Source organism: Nannobrachium achirus (assembly GCF_963921795.1).
Source record: "Nannobrachium achirus genome assembly, chromosome: 13".
Taxonomy (NCBI): Eukaryota; Metazoa; Chordata; class Actinopteri; order Myctophiformes; family Myctophidae; genus Nannobrachium; species Nannobrachium achirus.
In genome coordinates this window covers 41898156-41912293 of record NC_137833.1, presented here as the reverse complement: position 1 = coordinate 41912293, position 14138 = coordinate 41898156, and the positions used below count along the sequence as shown (strand labels likewise).

Sequence of the window (14138 nt, the reverse complement as noted above, 5' to 3'; positions counted from 1 at the left end):
ATCGCTACTGATCACTTTACGTGAAGATGACACCCTCAGTAGGCTAGCCGTAGTGGCCATTAAAAAGTGATTTTCAACTATTTGACCACTACCTCACAAGCGGTTTGGGACATTCAATAGGCTACCTTTCATGCTTTCAGCTGCACTGGAAACTAAGAAGCTACAGATTCCATATCTTACCTCCTTTCAGGGGTAAGATATAGATATGGAAGATGTGGGCAGGGGGTGGGGTGGGGCCCTAACTGCTTGATCTGTAAGCAAGCAGTTACTACCTTCCATCTTACAGGTAGAAATTGTGGACTTGAGGGGCTAGTGGTTGGGGGTATGGTATGGGGGAGTTGTGGGAAAGGGGGTATGAAGGTGGCGGAGTCGGTAAGAGGGGAAATTATATTGGGGGCGCCTGTGCCAGTAAGGTGGGGGGGGGGTTTCAAGTAGGATGGAGCTTTATTTTGTTGTTGTAATATCGTTATAATATTTTATAAAAGTAAAATCAAATGACTCAATAGCAGACACGGTCAACCACACAAGGAAAGGGACATGGGTTGAGTTCTCTTACCTGCTACATTCAATGAGGGTGACTTGGAGTCGCCCCTCCACCAGCCGGGTGTCCTGAACGGACAGGTCCAAGTCACTGGCCGAGCCCAGCGGAGGCAGCACTTGAAATGGGAAGAAGGGTTTGTATCTGGAAGAAACAGAAGAGCACTCAGTGAGTTTTGCTACAGGAACTGATGAACTGATGAGTGATGATCGGTCTGTGCAGACAAATGTCTCAAGCTTGACTTACAGTAGCTGTAGAGTTGGTTGGTGTTGGTATTCAATCACAATAGTGATGGACATGGTCCAAAGGTCAATGTTAAATGTCTTTCTTTCTGTGACGATTCTCGATCGTCACACTTTTCTAAACTTCAAAATTGAGGAATTACCCCCAAGTAAAAATTATGTATTTTTTTTTACTTAAATCAGACCGAATAATGTAATTTTTTACATTACTCATTAAAATACGGTACATTCATCATATATTTGAGAATGTAATATATTACTACTTCGCTCCCACATTCCTTTAGACTCATTCCAGTGACTTGTCATCGGTGTGCAATTTGACAGATAAAAGAATATGACCCGCATTCCTTCTGTTTTAAATAATGAGGGAGCAGAAGTTTTTTACTTTGTTGACATACAGTATAGTACGAAGGCCTAAGCCTGAGTTATACTTAGCTGCGTGCTAAAAATAGACTATCTATAATCTCAGCTGAGCTGGTAGATCTTTATAGATATTTTGTTGCACAGGACCGGCACGGAAGCAAAATATGAATCAGGCATGAGAGGGGAGAGAGAGAGCAGGTTCTGTTGCCAGGTCAGGTAGGCCGATTTTAAAAACGCCTTCTAAAGCCTAACCTAAGTTTTCTGGAAACTTCATTTCTTTATTCAAAATATTTAAACAAATGAATGTTGCTACTTAACATCTAAAATGATGACACAGATGCATTCCTGCATTGAAAGGTAGAACAACGTATATACGCTTTCCAGGTCTAAATGGGCTAGGCATTCTGTTAAAAGCAACAAAATCAGGAGGAAATTGCTCCCCGATCACCCTGTTCATATGAATAAAAAACACCCCCTGAAAAGGGATGCAATGTGTATGACACATCTAACAGTTCTGAACCATAAGCCTTTCCCTGTAAAAAAGAAAAAGAAAAAAAAACGAACCACCCTGAAAGCTTGTGATCACTGATGTACCCTTTTGTGGGTCAAACCACCAGTAAACAGAGCTACTGGCAATATGCTGTGAGGAGGTGCCACACTATTTGTTAATTGTTAATATCTCTGGCTTGCTTGTCATCATACTGTGGACTAGCTTGTGAAACAACTGAGCTATGGTTTTGCTGATTAACGCCAGGGATGGAGACAAATTGATGCTAAGTATGCATAAGGATTTAAAGTGAAAATTAAAGTAAAATCACAAATGCATGGTGGTTATATTTCAGACTAAAATACACGGATCATGCGTCCTGCGTCGACTAAATAATTGCACCGTCCCAGGTTTGATTCTGGAGACTTGCAGAGGGGGGGAGTTGCAATGTCCTCCCCCCTCTGCCCTCAGTTTCCTGTCTCCCCACTAAACTATGATAATAAAGCAAAGAATACTCAACAAGTGTTAATGAATAATAACTGGAGTGGAGTTGAAGACACCAATATCAGGTCCACATTTTGTATTGTCTTGTATTCCCACCTTGGTAGCCGACAATTTGCAAAACTCCCTCAGGGTGATGTCATTGCAGGATATTACTGGTGTAGAAGTCATATGATATGTATTTTTCAAGGCCATTAACGATACTGATATTTTGGAGTACAGTTTTCTCTCTCTCTCTCACACGCTCTCTAAGATTCCGATGTCCATAATTAATGTACTGAACTCTGTACCCTAAAAGGCATCTGATTCCACTGTCTCAGCAGCACACAGCGCCTTTCATTCTAGTCAGACATATATATTGTTCACTCTATTTTACATTTCTAGTACTTTAAGCACGCTTACTATTAACACATCTATTAATGTCATTGACAATTCATTTCAGGGTTTTCAGTTATTACACTAGAGGGTGCTCTTCACCCATGTATAAATGGTTCTATAGGTTGCTAGGAGATGGATGCAACCGGAAATCAAATGGCATCCCAAAATGTTTCGTCCCGTTCAATTTCAGGTTATTGTCTCCAGTCTCTCCACCAGGCCGAAAGGCATGGCTGAGACTATGTTTTACACCCTGTCTGTCTGTCCGTCCGTCTGTCTGTGAGTAGCTAATCTCTGGCACCGTTGGCACCATGGCAGCGAAACTGTGCATGCACACTCCCTGGGTGCCAGAGCAAACCTCTGCTCCAAATTGTACTCTACAGATTTTGGTTCAACATCACACAAATCGGTACACAGTATCTCTATAGTCATTAAACAAAACAGGTCTTTCAGATTTTTCATATTCCATCCTGTTTGGCTAAGATTGGCATCCAAAGTTTGCAGGAGTGCTCCGTTTTGAACAGAATGTCTCAAATGAAGAACACAGAGCACGATTGCAGTAAAATTGTGCGCACACATTCCCACTAGGAAGAGGAATAAGTGCCACAACAATTTTTCAAATCAGCCACATGGTGGCGCTATAACAGGCCAATTCGTGTTTCTACCTATAACTCCATGATATGTTGTAACTATGCACACTCCCTAGAGGCCAAGGAAAACCCTTCGCATCTGCCTTTTATAGCTCCACCAGGAGGAAGGCTTATGTAATATTACTCCTTCAGATTTTATCCAAAAATCACACATGTACCTGCATCCAGTGATCAGGAAAGGAGAAATATTCAAGTATCAGATGTTCTCATTTTCAATATTTTATATGGGAAATGCAGTCACTAACTAAAGCACTGTGTGAGAAAGGGAGAAAGGAAACTCTAAAAGCTAAAGCCATAGGGGTATTAAACATCACAGATAACACACGTAAGAACAATGCAAGGCCATTTAAAGGTGGAATTCCCCTGCAGTCTGCTGCTCAATAGCTTTATGATACTGCAGTACACAAACGGTAGGGCACCAGCTGTAAGGCATCCACAAAAACAGGCTAACCAGGAAATAATGTACAGAAATATGTCAATATGTTTCAGTAGGCTAGAGAGTCGGGTCACATTATGACAGCATGCCCATTTTCATCTGGTGATAAAGTTCTAGTTCAGTTGGAAAAAGAAATGCACAGGCCAGGACTGTACAGGAAAGGCAGAAATAAAGACCTGCCCTGCTGGGGATACAATTATCCACTAGGGCTAGGCCCTGGGTATGCAGATAGATCACATACCCTGAATGCCCCAATCCCATTAAACCATGACAGACTGCCAGTGTCTTGTCCTTACACAATCTCGTGTCTCATTTTCATCAATCTTTTGATTCATTTCCCATGTCTCCATATTCATTAGGCCCAATAGGAAGTGTTTCAACAACAGAACAGAACTCCAAGACATGATTCTTCTTTAAGGGGAAAACCACCCATTTTCAAGATTGAACTATGTCATTAATATACCTTAGAGGAGTTGTGTGGAAATAAAAATAAAAGTTCCCCCCCTTCTGTGCTAGAACTGGAAGTTGATTTTGGGGTTTGTATTGTAAAGTACACCGAGATGACATACAATACAAACCCCCAAATCAATCCTCCAGTTCTAGGCAACACAGAAGGGGGGGGACATTTTTTTTTATTTCTACACAACTCCTCTAAGGTATATTAATGACATAGTTAAATATTGAGAATGGGTGGTCTTCCCCTTTAAGCTATGTTGGAATTTGGCACCTCATCGAACATTTCTGAATGTTCGATTTTTAAGAAATAATGTATGAAAAGGTGAATTATCAAATTAACATATTTACTTGAAAATGTATTAAGCACAGATCAGTTAAAAGTGAAAATTGTTGGACCTGTGACCATTGGGTGTGGTGGTTAAAAAAAAGGATTGTCAGTTATGCCATGTATGTTGTTTAACAGCGAAATGCGGTAATTTGGCTCCTGTTGTTTACCTGCGACTCCGGTGGTTTGAAATAGATTTTGTGGACAAACTATTCACATAACTGAATAAATATACACACTTTTCATGTAATCAATCATAGAAGGTTAATAGCAGGGTTTAAAAATGTCAAGCAGAAAAGGCTATTGCTGACAGTTGCACAACAACAACACGAAAAGGCCTTCCTAAAGATAAAAACATTTTAGGCCTGACTCATTGTTATACTCTGCAGCATGTGGAATGGGTTAAAAGCGCCAGTTAACTTCAAATCCTCCATAAAGAGCTGGCTGAATAGCAGCTGGACCTAAAGGTAAGTTGAGGTAACCATCAATTAGTTACGTTGTATCAGGTTCCTTTTAGAGCACCCTTGCCATTTTGCTTACTCATGTTTAACTTGTATGAATTGTAGGCTACTTATTATGGATAATATTCTTCTTTATGTGCTCTGCTACCCTCCAAACACATGGCACCGTTTACACACGCATTTTCACTCAAAGAACCACAATGGAAATAAAATAATCTCTTAAAGGAGTAGTTCACCCCCAAAATGACTTTTTTTCTATTGATTACTCATGCCATGGAGACTTGAGTTCAATAATATATTTTTTGTATTTTTCGCATTAGAGACAATTTAGGACAAAAAAAATGGATTATAGTGAATTTACCCCCATTGATTCCTGCATTCGGGTCCCCATCCGGAATCAATGGGGGTAAATTTATTGTAATTAAATTATTGTCTTAGGAATGCGACTAAAACTAAAAAATATTCTTGAACTCAAGTCTCCATGGCATGAGTAATCAATAGAAAAAAAGTCATATTGGGGGTTTTATCCTTTTGACAGATATGTACAAATAAATGGTCATGTACGAGTATGTGAATTAATTATCTCCAATCTCTGACATCATAGACTGCATGTGACTGACACGCCATATGTCCATATATGGGCATTCCAAAATATGGGCTAAATATTGAGACATCAGGGATCTCCATATATGGGCATAAAAGGGACAGGGACGGAATGGTTAGCACCGCTCAGATAGGGACACGGAGACAGAGATATCCATATCTATGGGGCGCTCGCTGGCCTGGCGGTCCGGACGCGTGCCACGTGGGCTCTGGTGCCTGGCAGCGTGACGTGGGTTCGAGTCCTGTCCCAACAGCATCTGCTGCAGCATGTCACTCCCCATCTTCTCTCCCCGTTTCCTGTCAGTCTACTTTCCTTACCAATAAAGGCATAACCCCCCCCCCAAGAAGGAAAAAAAAAGAAAGAAAAGAGAAATGCATATATGGGCATTAAAGGGCCAAATGGTAAAGGGGAATACATTTCCAAGCGGATTCCTTATGACTTGCGTCAGAGCAACCATACTTGCAATTTCCCAGAATTGCATCTGTCTAGTTTAAATGTATATGTTGGGTTATAAGTTAAATGTTCTCAAAGAGAAATATTTATAAAATTGTTACATTTGACACAATATTGGTGATGGTCCATCAGACCCAAGATGTCATGGCTCACCTTGCCATCTAAGCCATATGTTTTTGGCCAAACATACATGAATTGGATAGGATAAGCTTGGCTTTACTGTCCCCGTAGGGAAATTTTGTTTTCTTGGTATCTGGTCTGGTTTTTGTATTTCTTGTAGATTACAATCCTGCCCGCTGATTGCTATGTTTTGGATTCCTGACAGTTCTGTTCCAAGACTAAGGCATTATAGATTAGATTACACATCTTTACTAGACAAGCGTACTTTATTATCGCACTGACTAGAATACAATGGTGTTTTTTTAATTAAACTTGAGAAAAACAAATACACACTGAGAGGATCTACTGAGAAGCCATTGCATTGATGGCAACATTTTATTTGCTGTTTCACAGAGCTTCAGGTGCTGCAGAATGTAACACTTGTCAGACTAGTATTCACCATAATAGCATGTATGTGTAACCATTTGTATGGTTGAGCCAGGGTGGTAGTGTGTGTGTGTGTGTGTGTGTGTGTGTGTGTGTGTGTGTGTGTGTGTGTGTGTGTGTGTGTGTGTGTGTGTGTGTGTGTGTGTGTGTGTGTGTGTGTGTGAAGTGGTTAAGGTCGCCCCTGGGGTATTATTCTAAACTAGGGAAAGATGTCTACTTTTGTGTACGTACTGTATATGAGAGAATATGATTGGATGAGAGTCATGGGGCAATAGAATGATATTCTTTATGGACCGTGTGCTTTTAGTTTTTTAGTTCTAGAATGTGTCTTACTTGGCCGGTTAGTTCTCAGCTCCAGTACCAGGCTTGTATTGCGTCTAGCTGAACTATGTCAGCCAAGACACTGAATGATGTCATTGCAGAACACGCTCCAAGTGTCCTTTAAGTGTGGTTTGTACAATTTTGTCTTAATTCTAATTGCCAACAGTGTGGTGTGCTAAGTAATTTACTCAGTTTCCTAAACCATCAATTTTGCAATGACCACAGCACTTTGCATTACATAATGTAATGTTATTAGAAGTGGTGATTTCCTTCTCATTTGGCTTCAGCAGGTTTGAGCCAAGCAGCGAGACATTGGAGAAGGTTTGCTACTCATGAGATAAACAAAAGCACCATTTATTAACCACAAAGGGCTTGACAGCAACCACCTCCATCTTAATTGGAAAACGTGTACTTGCATTTGTCTCTGCAAAATACAAGGCAGCAGACGGCACCCTATCACTTTCCAGACACCATTAGCTGGGGCAAGCAGTGCCTATTAAAAATGCATGGGGCACACCCGTCCTCACTACACCCCTTAGTCTGTCTGTGGCAAAGCTAGGATTGTGACGATTACAAATTTAATTGCGAATTTGCGATTAAGGATTTCATTGTGTCTTTGGCGGCATTGAATATTGGATCTGAGCTTACGAGCTTGTAGATCTGCTATTTCTGCTTTTTTTAATATTTGATATTATATATATTTACGTGTGAACATTTTTCAACATGGAAACGATTATGCAAATATAATTGCGATTATCTCAAATAATTGTGATTAGAGGATTATGTAATAATTGTAACACACCTGCTCATGGCTTCCTTATACTTCAGAGTGGTGTACGGTGAACTGTGCCCTCATCGCTACTTATACCTGTATGAGTGAGTAACAAATACTGTACCTAAAGTGGACGATCACACCAAGACGAGTTGATAGTAATGCATCTCGCCGTTTGAGGCACCCATAAAAAGTTTAAGAAAACATTTTTGAAATGCCCCACAACGTTTTTGCATTACATTACATACTACATTGCATGAGGCATTGCAGTAAATAGGGATGGGACAATAATCGTTATAATCGTGGAATAAAATGCTCAATAATTGTATCACAGAGATATTAATTTATCGTGAAATTGTCCTCCGTCATACAATAAGATGACATTTGCTTTTGTTGGGCTGTAAATTCAGTAACACCTTCTATACTTGATAACACTGACATGTAAACAGCGCAGTTGGTATGCTCTTTCACTCTACCGAATCCATTCGCCAAAAATGGCAGATATATAAGCTCAATGTGGTGTGTTGCAAAAACGCGCAAGGAGTTTGTAGATCGGCTATTTGTGCCGAACGTTTCCCCCCAGCATAGGGATGCTGGGGGTTGAAGTGGTTAACAGAGTTGGCATTTTAAGTTTTAAGCATATTTTGATTCTTGTGATAACGTTGTTAAAGGGGAAGACCACCCATTTTCAATATTAAAATATGTCATTAATATACCTTAGAGGAGTTGTGTGGAAATAGAATAAAAGTTCCCCCCCCCTTCTGTGTTGCCTAGAACTGGAGGATTGATTTTGGGGTTTGTATTGTAAAGTACAACTTGATGACATCACACATTGTACTTTACAATACAAACCCCAAAATCAATCCTCCAGTTCTAGGCAACACAGAAGGGGGGGAACTTTTTTCTATTTCCACACAACTCCTCTAAGGTATATTAATGACATATTTCAATATTGAAAATGGGTGGTCTTCCCCTTTAATCACAGTTATTTTTACCACAGTAATCGTGACATGACATTTTCATATGGTCCCACGTCCCATCCCTAGCAGTTAGGGGGAAACTCATTTTCAACATTGAAACATGCCATAATATATCTTGGAGCTGTTTTTGTGGTCTTCCCCCCTTCTGTGTTGCCTAGAACTGGAATTGATAGTTGGGGTCATGTGAACTAGTGAATGAGGAAGCCTAGAGGATGGAGTCAAAGAGTACAGCTTCTGTTGACACAACAATCAATTCCAGTTTTAGGCAACACAGAAAGGGGGGGGGGTCTCTTTTCTTATTTCCACACAACAGCTATAAGGTATATGGGTCAATGTTGAAAATAGTAGTATATAATAGTGGTATTCACCTTAATAACATCTATGATCATATTTGATTATCATCAATTCTTTTCTTAGAGATTATTTTGTTGATTACTTTAACAAATCAAATAATCCAATCGAAATAATTGGTTAATTTGGAACCAGGGTGAGCTGCAGGAGGGACTTGTCTGTTGCCTAATTTATGTGGTATGTGCCATGAAAGTTATGTATTTGTACCTCAATTGTACAGTTATTTATTTTAGACCAACAAAATGCAGTCTGTTCTTGGCATTCCCAGGATCAAATGCACTACACAGTATGTTAGCTTATGACAGTCCAGTTAAGAGCCTCACAGACGAAACGCGATGTTGGATCCGATCAGATCTCGTGCCCGGGGGTTTATCGGTGTTCATTTCAAACGACAGTCTTGAATTCGGGCCCGGTATATCCCGCTGTGCCAAGTGAAATATCTCAGACCATTACAAATGAGACCGACGTCTCGCGATTCTAGCCACCCACGATCTCGGGGGGGGTGGTGCCATGAGAGACACGACTAGATGGTTCTCAACCTGTGGATCGGGACCCACAGGGGTACAAGATGTACAGAAAGGGTTCCTTTAAGATGAAACCATGTTTACATAGGCCTACATATATTCTAAGGAAATGGGTTGTGATTTTATAATATTAAAATGACGAAATTAAACAAATATATTCGCTATCTAACGTTCGCACATTGCTGACCATACTACTGTGTATAAGTGTATTTGCCCTTCAACTATAAAATATATATTGTTTTTTATGAGACATCCATTGTAATTAGGCTATGCTCCCAAATCCATTTTATTACCTTCTGTTCGCATATATGCAATGAGTCCCGCAGTGCTGCCAATCTGTTGAAGGTGAAAATCATGGAGGTTTTTTAGCGAGGTGAAACGCCATCAAAAGCCACCTCGAAGATGCAGGTTGGAACTTCATTTATATGGAGCGTGTATCACATTATCTGCGGGGATGGGTGACATAAAGTAGCCTACTGGAAATGTGCATCAAATGACAGTGCCGTCGAGCGCTGATCAGCTGCTTTTTTTCCTTTTCTTTTTTTGCGCAGCCTCTTAACAATTAAGGCACGCATTAACTGTTCATCAGCGTGAATGCTTTCAGGTGTGTATGTGTATCTGATCAATATAGGAAATTGCCCATTACATCCTGCATGACATCAAAGCGACATGTTGTGTGAAGTCTTGTGAGCATGAAAGAGTTTGAACTTGAACATGTAGTGCGCTACATCGTGAAAAAAGTATTAAGAGTAGACCTAGGCTAGGCCTATAAAAGCCTTTTAAAATGTTATATCTTGCTCAAATTAATCATTACATCATTGCGCGAAACTATAGCACACGCGAGCCCATGGCATCTCACCCCTGGTCAGATCAATAATTAGCGCATCAGTTCCAGGTGGTGGTCGCTGATACGGCGAAGCGCAAATCAGGCTTGTCACTCACACAACACAGCTGCTGACGGCACCGTGTTTTAGACTTTGGTTGGTGTTATTACTGTTATGTTGATATGATTGATCTGAACTAAGCTGGACCCAGTGGATTATGTAGTCTACATGGAAGCACGTTGGCTGTCTCACCCTGTCTGTCTGTCACAGCAATGGATTAATTGGTAGAAGTTGGTGTTACATTCTTCTTTCGTGTATCATCGTCCTTTGCACACAAGTGATAACTGCGCCATCATGACAAAACATTATAAAAACAAAGGTAGGTTGGTAGGCTAGTCTTCTAGGTACTGTGCGCACACTGGCCGCTGCTCACTTTATAGATATTATAATTATATATTCAGTTATTTTTTTGGCAAGCGAGACGCGAGATGTGATGCGCATCCAGCAAGACACGGCTGAGAGTGTCGCATCTCCAATATCATTGATTGACCAGTGTCCACTCCTAAAAAGCATCAACCAGCATTTTAACGGCAACCAGCCAGACATTAAACAGACATGAGCTTAATCAGCTAATAGCAATTATGAATGTCCAAACCTCGCCGTTGTGGGCGTGCAGTCGCAGAAAAAAAAAAAGTTTAACCTCTCGCTTTTTTTTTTTTTACTGTCCCACCAACATCCAAGCATATAGAATAGGGACAGGCCTAGGTTCCTCAATATCATTTAGCTGGGGACCCCCTGGAACTCCCCAAGGACTGGCGGTCCTCTTTGAGGACCAATGAACAAACTGACAGAACGAGAGGCGCAATGTGCCTGCAGCCCGCGCGTAAAAGTAAAAAAAAAAAGGAATGCAATGGAATGTCTCTCACTTTGAGTATTACATTATATGAATAAGATATTATATATAGGGTGTCTGTCTACTGTCTGTCAAGTTGCACAAGGTCAATTTAGAGCCCTTATAATACACGGATAGAACAGCACTGCCCTAGCCAAATCTGCGCAGCAAAAAAAAAGACACTGCCTTGTTGCCAAATGACTGCGCAGAAGAAGAAAAAAGAAGAAAGAACGCTATAGGCTATAACGTTTTTGAACAAGTGATTACAACAAGGGAGAGAGTAGGCTAAAGTAAAAAGTAAGTAGGCTAATAATAATAATAAAAGTGTAGGCTGTGACAGAATAGCCTACACTCTGCGCAGCCTAAAAAGGGAGGAGCTGGCTTCATATAATCTGAAGCAATCCCGTGAGCTCATTCAGACGACAATAATTGTAAATAGCGGGGCAGATAAATGCATTTTTGCACTAAAATACTTCACAAGTGGAAAGAAACCTAAAACTTTTCACAAGTACTTCTTAGGGGTTGTTCCTATGATAAAACACGTTAGACACTGAAAAATCAAAATGGCTGCCATGTTTCCAAGATGGCTGCCTCTGAACAGTACGCCAACCAGTTAATGTCCGATTTTCATAATATTAGAGTTGTTTTATAGGTTTTAAAACATCCTGAGTTCATTTATTACACTTTTAAAGCAGCCAGAATAACCTTTCTGACTTTTGGTTGGGGTCTTTCCTCACCTGGGACCCCCCAAACAGACCCCTGAGCCTATCTCAGTAATCGCTTTGCTCCTGCTCCAGAGCAATATTAAATTAGATCATAACTGAAGCATTAAAGTTGCTGTAACTGGGCTCTGAAAGCAAAAACGAGTAGTAGCAAATACCCAGGGGTCTTCCACAGGGGGTCCGGGACCCCTAGGGGGTCCTCAAAGTTACTACAGGTGGCCTGCCGAATCTAGATGGGGACATTTTTCTTCTTCTTTTATTTTTTACATTTGAAACTGTTTTTATTAGTATCTCAGTATTATTTATAACATTTTTGTGTTAGACAGACAGGTTCACAGGTGTTACTGCAGGGATTGCAAGAATTAAGGTATTGCAACTTCTCACTTTGGGAGCGCAGACTAACATGTCCATTTATTGCACTGCACTCATACTGACAACACAACACACACACACACCTCTTTGTTATCGTCACCCCAAAACCCGCACCCTATCCTCTTAAGAGCTCACGGTCAATTGTACCCAAAGAAATTCACTACTATACATGTCCTCCCTAATAGTGTTGACAGTTTCCACTATAGCATACATGGGCAACTGGCGGCCCGGGGGCCACATGCGGCCCCCACCGTCACTTAATGCGGCCCACAGATTAATACCGGAAACCTAATATATTATTGATTTCAGCTGTTACAATTCCAAACATGACCTGCTTTAATTCCATCAGTTTATCTTAGTAGCTTAATGACTAGTATAGTAGTATTACAATTTAATCAAAATGTTAGATTTCAGGATTCTAATTAAAAAATAACAAAAGAAATATTCAGGATTCTAATTCAAAAGAAGCAAAAATAGCCGATTGAGCCTGCATATCTGCTATTTTTGCTTCTTTTGTATAAGATACTAGAATGACAAAGTAGAACGTAGCAATATGCAATGTGGCCCTCTGGAGTGAAGGTGGACATATAGTGGCCCTCGCCATCATCAAAGTTGCCCACCCCTGCACTATAGCATTTGCAGGGAGGAGTGCAAGGCAGGTTATTGTTTGAGCAGCTGCACCGTCCCTTGTAACCTGCTTTGCAGCCACATTTGATGGGCTCAAGTACTGCCTTTGGAGAAGGGAGGGCATGAAACCTGACTGGAACATACCCTCCACTCTCTGAATTCCATCTATTTCTTTCAATTGATGGAAGCTCAGGGCAATTTGTCAGGTATGACAAAGTAGGCATCATAATACGATACCTTCATCAAGGGACATGATTTTGAGGAAGTGCAAACACATGAAGAGGCTGATACCCCGATGCCTTATCAAGTCCTTGCCTCCGGTACAAAAAAAAAGGAAATTTATATATTCAAGTGAGTTCAAGTTATTGAGTACATAGTGCGTACATAGTTTTTCAGGTGCTGACTGGGGAAGAACATTTGTTGGAATCACCAAAAAGACATGGGTCAATGCCTACTTGATGATGATGATGACCAAGCCATCAAGGACCTTGGCAAGGTCATTGGCCATTCCTCCTGAGCTTATAAATGGTGAGCTTCCAACAACATTGGAGTCGGAACATTTTGCATGCCATGTTTACAGTTCAAAAGGTCCAACAACTCTGGGATTACTCAGATGGGAACTATTTCTGTCAAAGAACTTGAAGGGTGAGATGCTACCTCCAACTCGTGCTGCACTGCTACCACATTACCTCCGTGCCGACTCCGTCACAATGCAGGATAAATCATACCTGACAAATTGCCCTGTGCTTCCACCAATCAAAGAAAATAGATGGAATTCAGAGAGTGGAGGGTATATTCCAGTCAGGTTTCTTGCTCTCCCTGCTCCAAAGGCAGTACTTGAGCTCATCAAATGTGTCTGCAAAGCAGGTTGTGGACGGTGCAGCTGCTCAATTAACCTGCCTTTCACTCTATGCTATGGTGGAGACTGTGTCAACACTATTAGGTTGGACATTGAAGATGATGATGATGAGGACAAATACATCCTGCATGTCTGAAATTACTGTATTGTAGTGAATCTCTTTGGGCGTAATTGACCATGGGCTCTATAAGAGGATAAGGTGAGGGTTTTGGGGTGACAATAACAGAGGTGTGTGTGTGTGTGTGTGTGTGTGTGTGTGTGTGTGTGTGTGTGTGTGTGTGTGTGTGTGTGTGTGTGTGTGTGTGTGTGTGGCTCTGTCTGTGTCTCTGTCTCTGTGTTGTGAGTGTGAGTACAGTGCAATAAATGGAAATGTTGTTCTGCCCCCAAAGTGAAAAGTTGCAATACCTTCATTATTGCAATCCCTGCAGTAACAGCTGTCAACCATAACTGTTTAACA

At 40.9% G+C, this 14138-nt stretch overlaps 1 protein-coding gene across 1 annotated transcript in view; it reads right to left on the bottom strand.

Moving 5' to 3' along the window:
• The window catches only part of pdzd8 (PDZ domain containing 8), a 64519-nt gene that overhangs the window by 41014 nt on the left and 9367 nt on the right, over positions 1-14138 (bottom strand). Inside the window, exon 2 of the mRNA XM_080740330.1 lies at positions 557-682. Within this exon, the coding sequence (XP_080596456.1) occupies positions 557-682 (126 nt within the window). The remainder of the gene's footprint in view (positions 1-556; positions 683-14138) is intronic.